Genomic DNA, 20,642 nt, shown 5'->3' with positions numbered 1-20,642 from the left:
AGACCTTAATTTCCAAGAGGGCTGTTTTTTTTCCACCACCCAGCATCTTGTGTAGTTAGTTACACTAGTGATTACAATTGTAAAGGGAATAGAAAAATTTTCATGTCAGAGCTGCATTATTTTACACTCACTTTATGGTGACTTACTTTAAATGACCTCCTGGTGGGTAGGGCAAAGGTCCGAAAATCCCCTTGTTTGTCAAGTTAAAACCTAACCCATAGACAGAAAAATAAATTATTTGGAAAGTAAAATCCTCTTTCACTTACCTGGAATTACTGTAATCGTTTTCAGTGCACGGAGGACACGGAACGTTCTTAAAGCAGAGATATTTCCCAAATCCACAAACTCTGTGGTATAACTATAGGAGAGTGGGGAGAGGAGGGAACATAAGACATTGTGACACTGCTGTGGTGGGAATCAAGGGGGAATCTCCTCAGCATTTGAATATGCTGTTGCCAGTGACTCTGTCTAGTCACTGAGAACAGGACAAACCTGACTCAGCTTAGAAGCAAATGCTGCCTGAGGGACCTTAATTAAAGTGTGATGGTGAATGGCAATGGATCAGGGTGGAGAATATGGACAATGCAAGAATCAGGGTGAGGAGTGGTTTGATTCAACACTGTCACTGCCAAGGTGGCAGAGGGAGCATCCATCATATTAACCATGCTCACAGATGGTATTAAATGGTGGGGACTTGCAAGTACTGGACAGGCACGAGACATCCCTTAAAGGATCTGTTGGACTGAGATTAGACATATGGAAGGAAAACAGCAAAATGAGATTCTGTCTGGATAAATGGAAGCCATAAACCAGCCCTGCATGTGAGGGACAAGGCATAGTGACTCAAGAAGGCCTGCCCCAGTGGCAACAGATGGCCAGCAACTGGTGCAAAACTCAAGTGTGCACCAGAAATACCACAATATGCACCAGGGAAGTATAACCCTCTGTGGCACTGAGATTAACTCCACCAATGCAAATCTAAGATCTCCTTGTCGACATTTCGGATTTGTAGGAGTGCTGCTGTGCCAGGGCTGGAATGAATGGCCATTAATAATGGTCGTTAATGCTGAAACATGGGCAAGTCCCCAGTGGAGACTACCAGCTCTGGCCATTTTTTAGGGGTTCCTTCCAAGTCACTTCCTTGTGGTGACATCACAAGTGTTATCAGATGATTAGCAGAACTTCCCATCCTTCCTGAGGATACTTACGCCATAACAATGACACTGAAATCCAGCCAGTTCCACGGATCTCGCAGGAATGTAAAACTGTCAATGCAAAACCCTCTTGCTAGGATCTTTATCATGGACTCAAAGGTATATATTCCAGTGAAGGTGTATCTAAAACCAGAAGCAGTGACAAAACATGAGTGGCTCAGAGGAAAGGTATCCAAGACAAGAGGCTTGCAACAACGTTCTATAAATGCTAAAGTCTAGTGACCCATATGGCAGCTTGGAAATGGGAAGACTTGTCATTTATTTACCACAGGTGCCAGAAGTACTTCCACTCTGCCACCGCAGACAGAATTGGGAGCCTTTATGTAGGTGAACCACTAGATGCTGGTGCTGATTTCAGCACCAGTTGGATTTTCAAATGATCTCAGTGCACTGAGTGCATGTGAGGTGCTAAGCCTTTGAGAAAAAACTGGCCATAGGAATAGCTGAGCATCACAGACACTGCAAACTCCAGCCCCTGTTTAGTTGCATAAACCCCTGTTTTAGTTGCCTCTGTTTAGTTCTGTGCTCTTCAGAAAAGCTAGCAGTGACTGTGGGTTTTGAGCCCTGGCTCCTCACATCCCAGGTGTGAACACAATGGATCAGATCAAAAAAGGAATGTGTTTTAAAATCAATTCCCATTGCAACCATTGAGACTTAAGCACTAAATAGGAGATAAAATAGGCACATAAGCGTCTTGTTGCATCAGGCTCTACTTCTGATGAACACTGGGTATTTCCTCTCTCAACCACCTGTTTGATCACTCAGGGCCCTCTCAAGGGGGAGAGCTGGTAGAAATCTGGCTTTGAATTGTGAGTGTTGAGCTTGCAAGCACCCAGCCCTAGCTAAATAGGCTTACTTGGGTTAGGCCCATTGGCACAAGAATATGGGCCATGCCTGTTCTACAGCTGAGCAGCTTTTTTAGCATGGTGGGCAACTATTCAGAGATGCCCCCTTTGTTATGAGAGCAGAGGCTAATCATGAGTTTCTACTGAACACAGTGACAGACTAGCTCAAGCATCTGCAAAACTATACACTTCATTCTCTGAAAAAGGTATCCATTTCCCAAAGCCCCTCCCCAACAACAGGACACAGCTGTATAGGTAGCTGCCTTCTGGCAAACTACCAGCCACCATAGGGAAGAGCACCATAGGAAAGAGGAGTAACAGGAGGAAAGGAACTTACTCCACATTCTTGGACCATGGCGGGGGGTCGCTCATTGTCATAAACACACAGTTGGTTAAAATGGTGATCATGATGAACATACTGAATAATTTAAATCCAGGTCAAGGACAAGTTCTCCAGGTCTGTCACAAAGGTCATCACCCCAAGCGATATGCAAACCTTTGCAGAGGCAGGGCTCAAGGGCAAGAATAAGTTTCCCTCTCCCCTCTCCTACAGCCAGCTTCCCAGAACTGATGCTTGGCTCTTGACTTTCCACTTGGAAAGGAGCCGGGCCTGGGAGAGCTTAAAAATATTCCACCAACATTAAACACTTTCTGCCTGCAGCTGTACTCAGAGCCCGGTTCCCCATGTCCCAGTCCCTCCTGGCATGCCAGGGCCCTTCTTTCAGATCCACTGCTGCTTAGTTTTAGCCACTTGCTCTCTGCAAAAAGGTTTTTTGTAAAGATTTTCCCTTGGCCCCATTTTCCTGCCCCTCTGGCAGCTTCCCCTCACCTCTGTCTCTGCAAGCTTTGTAGGACGGATTCAGCTTACCCTACTCAGACCACTTTGCCTACCACTGCCTCAAGTTTTCTCCAGAGGACACTGGATGCTGTCCCAGTGGGCCACTGAAGACATCCTCCTTATGAACCTCTCAGAGATGTGCTCTGTTTCAACAACAGCTACAGGTCTTGGAGCAGAGATTAATTTAGGGAAGGCCAATGATCTGGTTTTGCATAAGGTCAGACCAGTAAACACAACAGTCTTAAAGTGTATGAATCGCTTGGCCAAATTAGGGGGACATGTCTCTAAGCATGCTCTCTTTGGGCTCTCAGATGCCTTTAACTACAACTCACCACTTCCCTGCCCTTAGGCCAGCACCTAGAGAAACAGGCATGTCCTTGTTCCATCTCCTCCCCATACCTTGACCTTTCATCTCTTTGAACATGTTGCGATTGCTGGCAAGTGGAAAACTCAATCCCCTTCAGTTTTGCTACCTTTCTTCTTACTTCCCTACCACTGTCCTTCTTGGCTGGGTCTCATGATCTCATCTTCTTCCCCCTTAGTCTCTCCGCTATGTTAGTTAAGACCACAGAATTAATGTTCAAAGAGAAACATCTGTTGCCTAGCTGCCTGCTATACTAGGGAAAGGATATGAATGTATAAGCACTTTGATGGCACCTCTTCTGATGGGGTTGAAGGGTCCCAGCAAGTAGACAGCAGGGGTTGCTGAGAATCGGAAGATTGATTTCCCTTTGTTTAGGACTATGAATGTCTGAAAAACAGAGAGACAGGAGATTCATCATTCCTCCTTCACAGCCAACAAAAAAGGTTTAAGCCTGTGGCCACCAGCATCCCATGCTTTTAAAATACCATTAAAACTAAAATCCCTGCACTATCACAGAATAGCATACACTGGAATACCTATCCCTCAGCATAAGATGAAAGGAATGAGAGCACATCTGCTCTCAGGGTTATGCCACATTTTACACTTAATATGTGTTAAATGCACTTAAAAGGCAAGCAGTTGCATATTCAAGCTGTAAAATGTGCTCAGGGCATTTGTATCCTATCAAAGTTGAAACTTTTTGCTTGTGGAGTATCAGCAGAAAGTATTAAGTAACACATGTTCAACTATCTTTGGACTGCTCCATAGGGATAATATAAGCAATGCGTGATCTTCACAGTGGTGACATCAGCCGGGGTGATATCACCCCTCTGCTGTATCAAGCCTCCAGGTGGGATGAAAAAGTCATGCATCACAAGGAAGGATCCTGGATCTTTCACTTGTCAGGTTTCTCCAGGAGGGTCTCTGGGGCTGACAATCAGCTGGCTGTTGATCCCAGCCCCAGACCTGCACTGAAGCTGGATGAAGAACCTGGTGTAGTGCTGGGGCTGGGACAGACAACCAGCGAACTGTGCATGTTAGAGATCAGAGTAAACGTTACCATGAGAGTGATTAGAACACATTCTAGCTTTCATGGCACCCACCTGGGGGACAAGGCCCTAAAACCCTCCTAAAACTATCCCTCCTGGGGGCTGCTACACCAGCTGCCCACTCCAGCAGGGCAGGAAAATGCTTAAAACTCTAGGTCTTTGCACTACAGCTGCTGAAATGGCTTTTGCCAGGTCCTTCTAGGATCAGTCCTCCACTGGCTGTTGCTGCTCACTGCATCTGGGTCCTCAAGCACACTGAAGCAGGTGATGCCATCTTGATGTCATAGAACTGGCAGGGCCTCATTGGCACTTACTATTCCTGAGGATGATTCCATAGATTTCATAGATATTAGGGGCTGGAAGGGACCTCATGAGATCATTGGGTCCAGCCCCCCACCATAGGCAGGAAGTCAGCTGGGATCAAGTGACCCCAGCAAGAAATATATCCATATAATTATATTATAAATAATCATTCTGGGTCATCTGATTTTTTTTCAGTAAAACTGGAATATTTCATTTGGATTTTTATTTTTGAATGTTTACATTTTATTTTATATTATTCAGTTTATATTACTTTATTTTATACCTTTCTTATATTTTCACACCTTTCTTTTATTTTATCTGAAAATGAAGATTGTAATTGTTTTATCACGATAACATAAGATAAAAAGGTGAATGGCATACTAATTTATCCTTGGTATCTGGCATTCTAGGCAGTCTAGTAAATGGTCCTTGCTTTTCTGATTGATAATTGGCATTTTAACTGATCATTTGTAATTTATATTCCAGTTTGCAAATGATATTTGGGTTAACATTTGGTATTATGACATACGGGTAATATAAAAAAAATATAAAGTTAAAAAACCTGAAATGAAAAAATGTTGAGAAACCCAACATTGAAATGTTTTGTCCTGGTAAATACCCCCTATCAGGACACTTCATTTCAACTTTGCCTAAAGTAAACTGTGGAAATGAGTGCAGTCCCCCAGGATCTGGGGGAACGTCTGTTCACCAGAGCACCCCAAGGAATGACAAGGTCAAATGGTCACAAACTCTGCCGTGACTGTTCCAGGCTGGACATAAGGAAGAACTTCTTTACGGTCCGAGCCCCCAAGGCCTGGAAGAGACTGCCACCGGAGGTAGTGCAAGCACCTGCTCTGGACTCCTTTAAGAAACATTTGAACGTTTATCTTGCTGGGGTCCTTTGCCCCCGGCTGCCTTCCTGCCCCTCGGGCAAGGGGCTGGACTCGATGATCTCCCAAGGTCCCTTCCAGCCCTAATGTCTATGAAATCTATGACATCTATGATAAAACAGGAGCTGTTGGCATCCAACTGGGAGGTACAAGGTTTGGGAGAAACAAAATATTTAAAAGGGTTAAGCTCCATTGCCTTCCTGACTCCGTTTTTAGTAAAGAACAAAGTCTATTTCACTGTGAGCTCTTTCAAGAGCAAGGGCCTGCAGTGTATTATAAATCAGTATACTCAGTATATTTAAAATGAGGGCCAGTCAAAAAATTTCCATTAAACTGCTTTTAGAAAGAAAATTAGGTGTTTTAAACACCAAGGTTTTCATTTAAGAAACTATGTCAATGGGGAAAAAATACCATAACAATGTGTTTAATCACAGAAACAAACTCCCCCCCCCCAACAAAAAGTGATATTCAGAAATATTGCTGCAGTGGGTGAGGGGACTCATGCCCCCATTGTTCTTTATGGGCTAGGCTAAGCAAGCATATTCCATCTCCCACAATGCACCACACCAGTTCTACAAATCGGGAGATCCTCTCTCATAACAAATGAGACCTAAAGAAAAAGTCTTCTTTATTTTCAGGATAGGGTGTAAAAATTGTATAGACTTGGAGTGATTTATCAGTAGTTACTGCATCCCAGTAACAGATTGTAGGATCTATTTGGTGAAATAGATAAAACTGTGGCTGTTTATCCAGAGCAGACCTCAAGATGCAGGATCAGAGAGCCTCTCAGAGAAATTTAGAAACGGGCTCTCACATTGTAGGTTCGCCCGCATGTGGAACAACAGCCTCTAATGCATGACAGGAATGATTAGTAGCGGGCAAACCTAAGCATATTCACAGGGAATTGGTGTTGCCAACAGTGACTTAGATTGAGACAATGAAAACATTTCATTTTGGATAATTTCAGAAGTTTCCATTTTGACTGGGCTTCTTGAAATAGTTTTAAACATTCTTTTATTTATTAGAAATTAACAAAAAAAATGGAGGAGGAAGCTAGGAAGTCATTCCAAATGGGGAAAAGAAAACAAATTGTGTTTGGAAAATGTCAGCATGGGACATTTGGGCTAGATCTGAATGTTTTTTTCACCTAACTGTATTTTGAATTGGAAGATTCATTGAAATGGATGCCCTCCCATAAACTTCAACTAATTGTCAGAAAATGCCCAGCCAGCTTTTGTCACCTGCACCCTTACAGCAGGGTCTGGCTCCCACTCCCTTACCTTTTGATCTCTGTAGAAAGGGTCTAGGTCTTCTAGAGGCACCCCAATGAGTTCTGGAGGTGGGTCCCCATAAATAAGTGGGAGGCTCTTTCCAGCTTCCAGATCACTACGGGCCTTTCGTTCTTCTTCGTCCAGCACTTCCACATGCTGCCGCTTTAACTTGAGCGCTTCCTCCTCAGCAATCCGCTGTTCTATTGCAGCAAGAGATTCGCGGGTAAAAAGGCGGAGGTTGTCTGGACCTGGTAAGTATGGCGGGCTTGCCATCTTCTCATTCTGCTCTCAGAAAGCCTCTGCCTTGCTTCTTTGTGCAGGGAAGAAGCTAATGGAACAAAAAGGAAAAAGGTCTTTTGCACTCTACATCGATTTCACAGGCAGCCAAATTCTTCCCCTCTATGATGGAGCAGAAAGGAACCCCAAGAGTTCATCTAGCACAGCAGCCTGCCCCAGGGCAGGATCAACTACGCTTAAATCATACTTGACAGGCCTTTACCTAACCTGCTCCCTGGGAAGTCTATTCCAGGGCTCAACTACCTTTACAATTGGCAAGTTTTTCCTAATGTTTTTTCCTAAAACTTCCAGGCTGTCAGAACAGTAGAACAAGCTGCGCAGGGAAAGTGTATCATCTCCTTCACTGGAGCTTCTCAAAAAGAGATCAGATATTTCTGTATGGAAATTTGTGCAGGGGCCAGGACTAGATGCCCCTTGAGATCCTTTCCAACCCCATGACTCTATGTCTAACCTAAATTTCCTTACTATTTCAGCCCATTGTTTCTTGTCCTATGCTCAGGGGATCCACAGTGTGATATTCTTGTGGCTCAGGGTGTGTGGTGGCCTGCACTCTAATCTTGGGGTGTGACACCAATACGCTCTGTTGTCTTAGACAAGGCACTTAACTATCCAGTCTCAGTTTCTCCATCTGCAAAAAGCAGTTAATACTACTGATCTACCTTACTAGGGAGGAAGGGACAAGATTTCATTTCATCAGCTGATCAGTATTTATAATGGGCTTTCAAGATGCAAAGTTCTGATTATCATTTCTTTCACAATGGAAGAAACACCACCACTGTCCCCGGGCTTCCTGCCTGGCCACCTCCTCTCACTCAGCACAATACCATTTATTTTGAACTTTGCAAGCAGGAACGTTTGCCATTACAATCGTGGTGACAGAGCTCTCCCTCATGGATGTGAACACATGGCAGCAAGAGTCCATCTGCTGGCATATTTATCCTGTTTCCCCAAACACATGTAAACCAAATTGACAGAAGCACCCCCCTGTTGGCATAGTGGCATATACACCTGGCACAGCAATGTTAGGGGAGAAGGGGCAGGGGGTCTCACACTCCTAGGTACCACCACTGTGTCATCAAAACTTTTGTAGTATAGGTCTGACCTGAGCAGTTATTGCTATTTATGTTACCATAGGATGTAGGCAGTCCTACAGCTGTAAACTTCCTGATGAAACCGAATGAGGCCAGGTACATTTCAAGTCACATTTCTGAAGGGGAACAAAGCTTTTGAGTCATCCCCCAGAGCTGCCTCAGTGAACGTAACTCAGGTTCCTGCATGCTGCCCTGTTGTGCAGAGCCCAGCATCGCGTTTCTCTGGCTGCTTGTGACACCTGTATTGCTTCCATTTTATGCTCCGTAAACTACACTACATGCTTAGAAATAAACAGGACTGGGGATTATGTTTCCAGCTGGTGAAGGCTGGAGATCAATGTTGTCCTTTGTTTCCTTCAGCCACCCTTAAGTAGCATGGTTTTGTGTTGCTTTTCAGTAAGGATTTCCCCTCCCAGGGGAATTCTGGGCACAGCTGGGGTCTGTGAACATTACTCCAACATAAATATTAAACAATCCAGCACTTTATGTGCAAGGGCCCTGTTGCATGCTTAAATTAAAGTTGGATAGAAACCAGCTACAGAGTTACGCATTTTCAAGCACTAACTTTATAGGTGGTTGGCTTTTGTAGCTGGATAGTCATTGTTATAACATGATAATTACTTTGCATGTGTGGCTGGTCTAAATTTATGGCATGTTTAACCAGGTAATTGTGTATATGTAATATATGTAATATGTAGGAGGGGCCTCATTGTTCCTACAACCTAGCAAGTCCTGGATGAATAGTTATATTGCAGAGAGGCTGGACTAAGGGACAAAGAGGCCCCTGTGTCACAAGATGAGACGATCAACACTCCACATATTGATTTTTCCAAGGAAAAAAATTGAATTTTGACAAAAAAAGTCCACATAATAAGTCACCTTGTTTTTCAAGCTGAGGAGATGAAAATAATCTGAAAAACTGATTTATATTTCCCTTCTCCTTGTATTGGAGAATTGATGGAACTGCAATAAATAATCATTGCACTTGAAAAAATTAATTCCCATGCTTTGACCAACTCCAGTGACAACAGAGGATATCAGCAGTAACAAAACCCAGGAAAGACAGAGAGCCTATGTTCCAGCTACAGAGATCATGAGATCATTGCAGTGACCTGCATAACACAGAACCAAGAACATCACCTGGGGTTCACTGCCTTAAGCCCCCCACTTCCCTTTGGCTTGGAGCTTATCTTCTAGCAAAGATCTCCATTATTTTTTTCCATCTTAACTGTATAAAAGACAAGCATTATACTTGACAAAGACAGCTGAGCAAATCTGCTGGAGCTACAACAATTTAACCTAACCCAGGATCTGCCCAGATCAGCACTAATGTTGACTATGCGCTTACCACACTTTTACTTAGTCCAGGGGTGGGCAATTATTTGGGCTGAAGGGCCATGTAAGGACTTTTGGTGAGGAGCCAGGGCAGGGGGAGGGGAGTGCTGACCTGGTATGGCGGAGGTGGGTGGAGGTGGTGCTGACTGGGCCCAATTCAGCCTGCTGGGGGGCCGGGGGGAGGATGCTGACCCAGCCCCAGAACAGTAAGGGGGAAGGGGGCATTGACCCAGCTCTGCTGCAGAGGGGATGGGGTGCTGATGTGGCCTGGCACAGTGGGGATCAATTGATCCTATCAGGCTCAGGCCCATCTGCCCTGTACTCACTGCCGGGGGCACCGGATGGAGCAGGCAGGGTCTCCATGGAGACAGGCTGGGACCCCTGTGGACAGGGCACGCTTACCTGGATGGACGGATTGGGGCTGTGGGTGGGTGGGGAGTGCCATCTGGGAGCGGGACAGGCGGGCAGGGGCTGGGGCCAGGGCCAGGGCCACAAGGTCAAGACGGTGCCAGGTAGGGGCCCAGGTCAGAGCCGCAATCCACCCCCCAAATGGCCCTGTGCTGTCACCGCCAGCCCCAGCCCTGGCCCCTGGCTGCTTGTCCCACTCCTGTACCCCGATCCCTGCCTGCCTGCAGCCCCATCCCATCCCATCCCAGCTGCACGCACCGCAGCCCAGGCAACCCCCATGCCTGGGCCAGATGGGGCTGAGGGATCCACTGTGGGCCAGATACAATCCCTTGGCAGGCCAGATCCAGCCCATGGGCAGTATGTAGCCCACCCCTATCTTAGCATCTGTTGGGTGTAAGGCAAAGTCTGGCTACCTAATGCCCATTATAAGTCAGGGAGCCTGGATCTTGAGATTGAAAATCTCAGTGTATAATTCAAATCAACAGTCAGGTCTTAAGGTGATTACAAACCCAGAGATAAAATCAGCAATAAAGAAATGTATTGATTTCAAATGCTGCCATACAATCCCACTGAAAGAAACGAAATACCCATACAATGCTGCCATTCAATCCCATTGAAAGAAACCAAAAACGTCTTCGGTATTACTGAGGAATTGAATCACAATCATATGAAGTGGATTTTTCCTTAATCTCCATAATCATTGTATGAGGTAATGTTCTCCCCATGGTAAAGCATAATGCAAGGATTATATATCCTTGAAATCCCACTTTGCCCCAGTTTGGAGGACAAAACTAGTGCCTATTCCTTGTTGTTAGACTGTGAGCTCTGTGCTGTGTCTGTATAGGACCTGGCACAATGGTGTCTTGGTCTGGGATGGCAGCTCTAAGGACCTAACCCAATAAAAATAAATAATAATACGAATGTATTGACCTTTCCTACAGGGCAAATTCAACCCATGGTACATTACAATTAAGCTGAATGAGCAAAGACTTCAGCTTACGAATGAGAAAGATGTTTCTGAGCAGGGAGAGTTTTGCCTTAATTTAACTGATGTGCCTAACAGGTTAGGTTGGACCACTTCAGCATGATCCACTGCCAGGTACTTCCCCTCACCCTTTAACTTGGCACACCTAAAAAGGGCTTGGTGTTCAGAATGTGCTGAATACCTCCCCTTCCTCATCTCCCAGCCCCCGTTTCACCATTGCAATCAGAGAGTGTGGGGCTGGGAGGCTCATATCTCCCAGAGCTGGCTCCGTGGTCATGGGGCCGGCGCTGGTTGATAAGGATCTCCCAGCACCACCCCCATGACCATGGAGCTGGTGCTGGAAGCTCCCTGCTGGCGGGGACTGGAGAGCCTGTTCCTTATCTCCCAGTGCCAGTCCCATGACCACGAAGCTGGTGCTTGGAGATAAGGGTCTCCCAGCACCAGTCCCACAACCATGGAGCTGGCAGTGGGAGAGAAAGGTCTCCCAGCACCAGCCCTGAAACCATGGAGTTGATGCTAGGAGCTCCCTGGTGGTGGAGACTGGGAAGCCTGATCCCCACCCAGCTCTGCAATCACAGAGCTGGGTGGGGAACCAACTTTTCAGCCCACTCCCCACCCAGCCTCTGCAATCGAGGAACTTGATGGGGAACAAGCTCTCCAGCTTGTCCCCCACCCAGCTCCCTGATCACAGAGCTGAACAGGGAACAGACCCTCCAGTCTCAGCCCCAAGATCACAAAGCAGGGACTGGAAACTGTCCCAGCCAGGGGCAGGTCCCAGCCCTGCACCCTAATCGGGCAGTCGGTATGGGGCTTGGAAAGAGCTGCAGGGGTGAGGCAGGTTGAAGCAGAGGGCTGGGACCTGTCTCCCGCCACAGCTCTTTCCAAGTCCCCTGCCCCAATTGGGGAGCCAGGGCCAGGAGCTCACTGCTGCCATGGCAGGGGGACATTGTCCCAGGCCCCACCAGGAGACACCTGCCTCCCAGCCTGGTGCTCCCTGCCAGCCTTTGGGCTAGCACCCCGGGAGAGCCTAGAGCTTCCCCTGGTGGTGGCATGGGCCCATTGCAGGGCCCCAGGAAGCAGAGCAGTTTTCTGCCATTAGCTACAAATCTGCTCCCATTTCCCTGCATGTGTAGACACCTGCCTGGGAACATTTACTCACAAGTAAACTGCTCCCATATCTAATGCATGAGTAGACACCCCCAGAGACAAGCAACCAGAATCTAGATACCCAATATTTTTGGACTCTTACTGAAAGGCAAAAAAAGCTTTGTCCTCCCGCCATGATCGCATCGGAATGGGTTAAAGCTTTGACAATCAGCTATATCAGAATGGTTTCATAGCAGGGCAGTGGCCCAAGTCCCAGGGAGTAGTTATGGCCATTTCACAGTGGGCATTTGCAGGCAATGCAAAGCAGCCCACCCACTGTACCACCCTTCAACAGCATGCCACTTAGTTCCTCTCTCTACCTAGCCAGTGAGGTGGGCAGCTATGGCCATGCCTTCTAGCTGTCCCTATTCAGGTGCTCAGCACTCACAGGGTGTGAGAAGGGAACAGGGGTTCTCTTCCTAACAGGATGTTGGGTAGTCCATGACCAAGGTATAATAATGAAAACAGCTCAAAGCACTTGAACAATCCAGACCAACATTAATTTAAACACAGCCCCCTCCATGAAATGTCATGCAAGCTGGTCCAACACCATCCATACTAATCAAAGAGCATTTAAAGCCAGAATCTGACATGGTAGAGTTCATGAATTGGGAGCCAGATGATATATTAGCAAGTGATGTGCCCTTATAGTACGCACGTACGGAAAAACCCTTCCCTGCAGAGTCTGCATATGTGGACACAGGAGACACCCAGAGGTTGGCAGACAGAAAGGGAAAGTACCTCAGGTAGGCCAGGACTTCTCTTTCCCATCCAACAACAAGCCCTCCTGCAAACTCCTCTTGTATTCTTCCTTAACTCTCATCTCCACAGCAGTGTCTACTCAGCAGCAGTTAGGGTTAGTGCAATGATTCTCAGCCAAGATTTCATGACACCCTGTGGTGCCCTGAGATCTTTTTAAGGGTGCTGCAGCGTGCCATGCAGAATTAGGTGGGCAAACACAACTCACAAGATAAAGCCAGAGATTTCAAATAGGAATCCAGTGTTGAAACCTTTCTGACCCACTGGGGTCTTTCTTAGTTCTTTGCAATAGGAGAATTGCTCTGTTATTTTTCCATAATCAAAAAACAAGTGAAAAACCAAAAGCTGGCATTTTCTGAGGGCTGCCATGAGTCTAATGAGAAGTACTTCAAATCTAATGAAGGTGTCTTACATTTAAAAAGGTTGAGAACATCTGTGTTAGGGTATGAGTATGTCAAGCCCTCTGCTCATCCTACCAACCAATACAGTTGCTTCCCTTCAGCACAGGCAATGGTGTTTCTTTCCAGAGAGCTTGGATTAGCAAATACCCACGGGAGCAAGCACAGACTATGGGCTCCTTCAGATGCTTCAATGAAGAATTGTGAAAGGGAAACCAATGCCAGAACATCAGTCCCAGTTCCCTAAAGGGACAATGCAAGAGCCACTGTTTAGCAAGGGTTCAAACTGAAGCTTGACCTTGGCTGCCTAATGTTTTTGAGAAGGTGGGATGATTTGGTCCCTGAAGGTGGGGAGGGGGTGTCTTCCTTGTATTTGAATTCCCACAGTTCTGTCCCTGCTGTGTTTATGGTATCCTCCTTCTAGCACCTGCTAACAAATTGCAGAGAATTCAGAGGAAAGGCTGAGCATAACAAGGGATTGCTACAGGAGGAGGAAGGGAAGAAGAAAATATGCACAGTACAGCCAAAGGTGGGCACCCTGGACCCGAATGTGATCCTGAGGCTGCCTCATTTCCCTTTGAGATTCCTCTAGTTGACAATCTGGAGCAGTAACATAACCAGCAGTGGGTGACCACAGCATAAGCCCTGGGTACCCAGTTAGGCGTGCGAGAATGATAGCCGCTTCAGACAATGTGACTCCAGTCATCTCCTGGAGAAGGCAGAAGCAACTGCTCACCTTAATGGGATCATGGCCCCAGGGCTCCATGCCACCTACATCCAGCCCCACATGCCAGGATTGGACCCCATACCACCCTGAGCACCTGATTTAGCACAGGGCCACAACCTGTGGGACTCCCCACAGAGCTATGAAGAGCCTTGCAGGCTAGGAGATAAAGCACTGGGGGCAGCATCTGGCCTCTGGGCCGGGTGTTGAACCCCCCTGTCTTAATGGAATAGTGCATCTGTAACAATGTCAGGGATTTGCCCTTGACTTCTGGGAAGGAGGCAATTTGAAAAGCCTGAACAAGGCATGGATAATCAGCCAGGTGGGAGAAACATCCCTGTTTCAGGAGCAGGAGGATGCATCAGCCTGAAAGAGCTGTAGGAACCAGAACTGCCCTGTAAGCAAGAAGAGCAGTGCCAGGACCTGAGGTGAGCTGGAAGAGTGCTGGCATTTCCCTGTTAGCCCCATCAGGGTCTGGAGAATTTAAGGTAGACTGGAGCATCCCAGAAAGTGAAGGTGGACAATGCACACTACTCTCCCAGACCATGCCCAGCACAGACCTCTACCCTGCTATAAGTCCACCAATGCCTACCTCAGTCCGATTGTTATGGACTCCACCAAAAGATCTACAGTGGGAGAGTTTGGGAAATAAGCAGAGTACAGATATTCCCACCTATCCTTTTGCCCCTGCATCCTGCCCATGCAGCTGTGAAGCTACTCCGGGAGGGAAGTCTCCTGACCTTTCCAACCTACATTTTCTTTGTATCACCTCACTTAACACCTCCCCCACAAGGAATCAGGAAAGGAAAGGAGAGTCAGGGGCATGTGGAATAAGGGGTGAATAGACAGATCTCACTTGTCTCTGCAGCACAAATGTCCTGTAAGTCACCATTGACACACAAACTCACTATCATGAGCTGTGTTTGCTGCCAGGAACAATCCAGTTCTGTCTCTGCGATCTGCTGTGATCCGAACACCAGGGCTGTGGAGTGATGTAACATTGGATATCCACCAGAACTGTGCACTCCAGCATGTGCACAGAGCATCTGGTTTAACGCACACGGAAGCAATAAATCACGATGGATTGAGCTGGGGTGTTATAAACCTTGACGACCTGGATAGGTTCCAATGTGAGCAGTCATTCAAGCTACCTGAACATTGTTGCTGCTTTCACAGCTATGCTCTTTTCCTCCATTTCCTGTCCTTAAGAACAGTTCATAGGAGTTACACCACTGTGTATGTATGCTATTTTGTCCTAGCCCAGAGGTGGCTACCTTTTGGTGCTGAGTGAAGCTCTCTCTTTAAGTGGGGGCCTGAAAGGCTGTCATTTTTAGAGACTTGTAGAAAGCTTTTCATGAACCCTATTCTAAGGATGACTGGCCTTACAGTTTTGCAAAGAGCTTTCTGATTCCTGCTCACTGCAGCTAGCCATCCCATCAGTTTATGCATCAGCTCATGCTCTAACACAGAACTGTTTAGACCTCATTTTCAACTTACTGAGCTAACTGGAAGGCATCTCAGAGACTCTGACACAGCATGGAAGGGAGGGTCCCAACTCAGCCCCCAACCCTTTGCAGTAACTACTAGTCCACAGGTCCCTCTAGGAAAACGTGCTCAGAAAAAAACAGAGATCTCGTGCTCGTGTCACTTAACCTTCCGCTTCACAGCACGTAGAAGAGCAGAAATGATGGTGCATCCTGCAGGAAGCAGGGTGGACAGCAAGGAAGGTGCTGAGATAACTCCATGACCTGCCATCAGAGGAGGACAAACACTATGGGGGGCTGTGGACACAGCACAATGGCCTGACATCCAGAGGCTTCCACCTCTTGCTCCCACCCAACAGGTAACAATGTACTTGATGACAGTACCAATATCTGGGCCTGTGATGAACTGCAGAGGTAAGAACTGTAGCTGCAAGCAGGGAAGCCTGGCTGGAGACAAGCCCAGGGCCTGCACAGATTGGCCAAAAGGGGGTGAGGGAACAACGTGGCAGCATAGCCACAGTGTACCCCCTAGTCATCAAGGGGGCATTTGGGCTCCACATCTGATCCCAAGGAGCCAATGTACGCAGTGGATACCAACAGCCTGCTCATGGACATCCCCCACCCTTCCACACCTCTCCCTGCCCCCTGCTCCTCAACATCCCAGCATAGCAATGCAGCCTTTCAGGACAGCCCCTGACACTCAAGGAAGGCACAGTGGACAAGAGCAGATTCCAGTCCTGGCCTAACTCCTTGACAGATGCAAACAGCTGCTATCATTTGGTCATAGGGTGCTCGGTGCCATCCCTGGGGAGTAGTGCTTCAGCCGAGTACATGGGGCTAGATTACATTCCCTCCCCAAGCCTGAGACCATGAACGTCTCTCTCCTCCTTCCCTGGCACCTTGCTTGGCCCTTGCCATGTCAGCCTATCCTCTCAGCACGTTCCCAGCCCTGCATCAGGAGTCAAAGGGTTTCCCTATGAATCATGGACCATGGCACCCTTACCAATTGATTCTGTCACTGGCCAAGGCACTCATGCTCTTCCCCCAAGCCTCGTGCTTCATCTCTGGCAGCTGGGCCGGCCGGCATGGGAACGGCTGCCCTGGTGGAACCCAAACATGCTGCTCTCGGATATCATGTCGAGCCAGCAGCTCTGCCCCAAGGCCAGCCACACACCACCCCATCCCTCCACCTTGGAGATTAGTTCATTTTTTCCCCAGTAGCCTCTAGGTGGGAACTGTCCCAAAGCCCCATGGACACAGCTCTGGCCCCATTACAGCCCTGAACCATGGCTCATGGGAAGGCCTGTAATTTTAGAGCTGGGCTCTGATCTGGTTCCAGGAGAAGCAGCCCCCACCCTGCTGGAGATTGGCTGCTCCTCCAGCTGCTGCCGGCCATCACTGAAGGAGTCAGGTTTCTGCAGCCCGATGACTCGGCTCATTCCTTCTGAGAAAGGGGAGAGAGTGCCAGTGGCGGCAGAGCAAAATGGGGGCCTCCCCCCAGCACTCTGCCCCTACGTAACACTGGCCTCTCTCCCCTCCACTGCCTCTCCCAGCGCAAACCACTTGCTTCCGCTCCAGAGGCTAAATCCATCATGCCAGCTCATGTTCATCTCTCCTTTGGAATGGAGTAGCTGCCAACACAACGTGGCAGCCCTGGAGACCTGTTGACATCTCATCTCCCACCCCGGGGACTGCCAGCTTGGGTCTGCAGGTGCTCCTTTTCCCACTGCTGCAGGATGGCCCCAGGGCTCAGACTCAATGTGAGAAGGCTGTAGCCCATGAGAAGGGTCTGGGGCATGGCTGCCTCCCATTCACCTAGCACAGCCGCTGAGGGCAGCCGCACTGTGGGAGACAGCACTGCATCAGAGCACAGATATAGCGCACACCTCTGTGGGTGCCTCCCCCAGCACCCTGCAGTCACAGACCCAATTGTCAGCCACTCCCAGGTAACTCCAGTCAGGTTACACCACTGAGCAGAAATCAAACCCATAACCCCCACCACCCTTTTATCCCCACCTGGGTGCAGCAGGAACTTATCTCCAGAAGACCAGAGAATAGCATTAGCTGGATGGGGTGGTCATTTCTCTTCCAAGAACAGAGACATTGGAGGGGTTGTGGGGAAGGGGCAGATACCCCCAGTGCTGGGTTCAGTGTCCTACAGAAGCTGTAAGCAGAGTGCATCTAGGGAGCAACAGGCCTGGGAGGTAGGGAAGAGGAAGACTGGACCCACCTAGGTCTTAGTCTCACTCCAAAGCCCTGCAATAAGCTGAACGGGGTCCCTGCCTTACCCACCCTGCAGCGTTCAATGCAGCTCCCCACACAACAACGCCCAGGGCTGCCAGTAGAGCCAAACAAACACCCTTTTGCCCCTAGTCCAATTTCAGAGCAGATGGCCATCCATCTCCCAGCCTGGCAGATCCATGCATGAGAGAATCTGCTATAAATATCACAGGCGCAAAGGGTTTGATCTGGGCTAGGTGAGAGCTGTTCAGCCACAGCAACAGGTGCAGCTTGAGTCACAAGTGTGCCCACTCCAGCCCTGTGTTTTCCCCCAGGGAAAGCAGCAGCAGCAGAGCACTGCCTGGCAGGATACTGCCCCACCGGCTACCCCTCCTCCCCTTTGCAAATGCTGCATGGGGTCTCCATACAAGCTAGCTACCCACCTCCTTCTCTGTCCAGTCTGCTCTGCTGTGTCCTCACTTTTTATCCCAACGGCCAAGCCCTCAGGCAGTGGGATTCATGTGTTCTGAAAAGATCACTAGCCACTCGTGTGATAATCTCAAAAATGCATTAGTACTGGTAGGCAGGAACTTTAGGTCTGGCCCCTTAGGAGAAAGTATTCAGAGTTCATCAGGGACAGAGGCCCCAGTGCTTAGTACCCCCAACTGGGGCTGGAGGTTTACACACACACACGCATGCCATTATGCATGTATGCCTCCTATCCCTATTTGTTATTTCCTTCTTTGCAGTGCCATCCCTTCAATCTAGATTGCAAGAAACACCATAGGAAAACAACAGAAAGCAATGATTTCTGAGAACTCCATTAAAAATAAAGCAAAAAACCCAATCTCTCCCAAACAAAACACCTCCCCCCCCCCCCCAACAAAACAAAACATCTGCACAGCAGGGATTTCAGCTGCACTCTCAAAGTTGGGTTCTCTAGAATAGCGTTTCTCAACCCATGGGTCACAATCCAAAAGTGAGTCGCAAGGCTATATGAAAGGGTCATAAGCAAACTCTAAAAATGGATCAGCAAACTTTTAAAATGGATTCTCCTTTAAAGGAAAAAACCGTGGGAAATGGTGCATTTTCCCTTACAGGCTGGCAGAGTTCTAGGCTGCAAGGGGCTGCTTGGCCCCCCCCCCGCCCCAATACCCCACACCCTCACCCTCCTGCCCCACATACCTACCCTTGCCCCACACATGGGGAGTCTGGGGGCGAGGGGCAGCAGATCCAGAGTGAGGGGCACTGTGTTACGACTGGCCACTGGTGTTTGCAAATGGGTCCTGGTACAAAAAAGGTTGAGAACCACTGGTCTAGAACGCCCAAATAGTTCATCTTAAAAATGAACAAGACAGACATATTACAGGGACACATTTAAAAAAAGAATGCACACCCATGATAGCCTCTACAGCAAGTCAAAAATCACCAACTGATCTGCTGAGCCAGTATCTTTGAGGTCCAGCGCCCAGCAGGTTCTCTGGTAATCAGCGCTATATAAATGTCTATGATGGGCAGGCAGGCAGACAGAGAGGCGACAATTATCTTGTTGCTCTGCTTGCTATTAAAACCATCCTGTCTGAATCCTACATTTCATCATTGCACAGAAAATAAACTGCTGAGGGCAGGCAAGCTGAAAGCCCACATATGAACATGGCGGAAATGCTTTCTCAGTTGCTATGCAGAACATGTTTCTTGTGACAGAGAGGTGTCTGTCATGGAAATGGGGTAAGGCTGGCAGAGAAGTTTGGACAAGAAGGGGGAGGGAGGGCACTCTGAAATTCATTGCCCTTCCTGCCCTGACTTCGCTAAGCTGCAGGGTATGCAACAAAGCTCATCTTTTCCCCTGAGGTTTGTAGTGGAGAACGAGGTGGACAGGCAGAGGCTTGCTGTCTTCCATTCCAGGAGTTATTCAGGCTTTAAATTGGGCCAAGACCTTTAGCTGCCAAAGGGCAAGCTTGCTTATTGTGCTGCTGCTAAAGCAGTGCTCAGAGCCATGCAGAAAAGCACATCTTCACAAGCCTGAAACATACACACACAGAGAAACACAACTCCCCAAGCAATTTGCCAGAGTGCTGGACCTGCTAATGACCGTGGTACATGGGAGATGGATGGGAACTGCCACACATCTGGAAACAAACCCTATGGAACCAAAGGGACAGCTGCTAACGCCTGGAGCCTGTGGAGGTTTAGGGTAGTTCAACTGGAAACTAGACCATAGGCAGGGCAATGACTGGGCTTCAACTGTGCCTGACCTGGGGCAGTCCCCTCTTTAGACACTGACCTGAAAAGTTGGAAATCTAATAGAAGCTGTTATTCCAGTGAAACTCTTTCATCCTGGGCACCTCTGAGCCACATCCAGAATCCTCAGTCCTTTATTTTAGATCCAATAAGGCCTCCAAAAGAGGAGAGTGGCTTTGAATTCCCAGTTCAGCCCATGCCTAATAGAATGTACACATGCACCATGGACAGTATGTCTGCCTGGAAGTACTGAATTAAACTGCTGCTATATTGAGGGAGGGCAGAGAACATAGGTCCTAACCAGTCCCCTGGCTTCCACCATGGAAGTCCTACCTACACAGCTACATTTAATCAAGTTTGCTAATAGCAGGGGACACAGTCACTTCTAGAACACATTACCATGTGTATTGCAATAACCCCAAAGAACCTGTCATGGACTGTTTTGTACAAAACAAAATAAAACAAAGAGGATCCTTTGTCCAAAAGAATTTGTAGCCTGCATTATACACACTATTCGATTGGTAACCATAGCAGCCAACAGGACCTTGTCTCTGCCAGTTGCTCGCATGGTTCATGCCCCTGTAACTGTCAGGGTGCCCCATCCTCTCAGGTCCATTGCCCTGGGCTTGTGTAATCACTGTGCATGACACAATCTCACTTCACCCATGCTAACTCAAACTGTGCCATCAAACTCGGAGCTCTATCATACTAAAACATGAACCTCAGGGCACCAAAGCAGAAGATCCAATTTCATGCTGCTGCAAGCATCAAATCCTTGAA

The 20,642-nt window shown here is 47.9% G+C and overlaps 1 protein-coding gene across 7 annotated transcripts in view; it reads right to left on the bottom strand.

Moving 5' to 3' along the window:
* Window positions 1-20,642, bottom strand: part of SCN4A (sodium voltage-gated channel alpha subunit 4) — a 148,476-nt gene that overhangs the window by 102,326 nt on the left and 25,508 nt on the right. For 4 of the 7 annotated variants that reach the window (XR_003092638.1, XM_006017885.2, XM_025196910.1 and 1 more), the window contains 5 exons: window positions 6,784-7,102; window positions 3,530-3,648; window positions 2,397-2,486; window positions 1,209-1,337; window positions 267-358 (listed from right to left, as the gene is read on the bottom strand). Coding sequence is in view for 5 of the 7 variants with exons in the window: in XM_006017885.2 (XP_006017947.1) it covers window positions 267-358; window positions 1,209-1,337; window positions 2,397-2,486; window positions 3,530-3,648; window positions 6,784-7,047 (694 nt within the window). In the remaining 2 variants the exon portion in view is untranslated. The other 3 variants (XM_025196909.1, XM_025196911.1, XM_025196912.1) reach the window with 3 other exon arrangements.

The sequence above is a fragment of the Alligator sinensis genome, unplaced genomic scaffold (genome assembly GCF_000455745.1).
Source record: "Alligator sinensis unplaced genomic scaffold, ASM45574v1 scaffold444_1, whole genome shotgun sequence".
In the NCBI taxonomy this organism is placed as follows: domain Eukaryota; kingdom Metazoa; phylum Chordata; order Crocodylia; family Alligatoridae; genus Alligator; species Alligator sinensis.
This window is presented reverse-complemented; position numbering and strand designations above follow the sequence as displayed.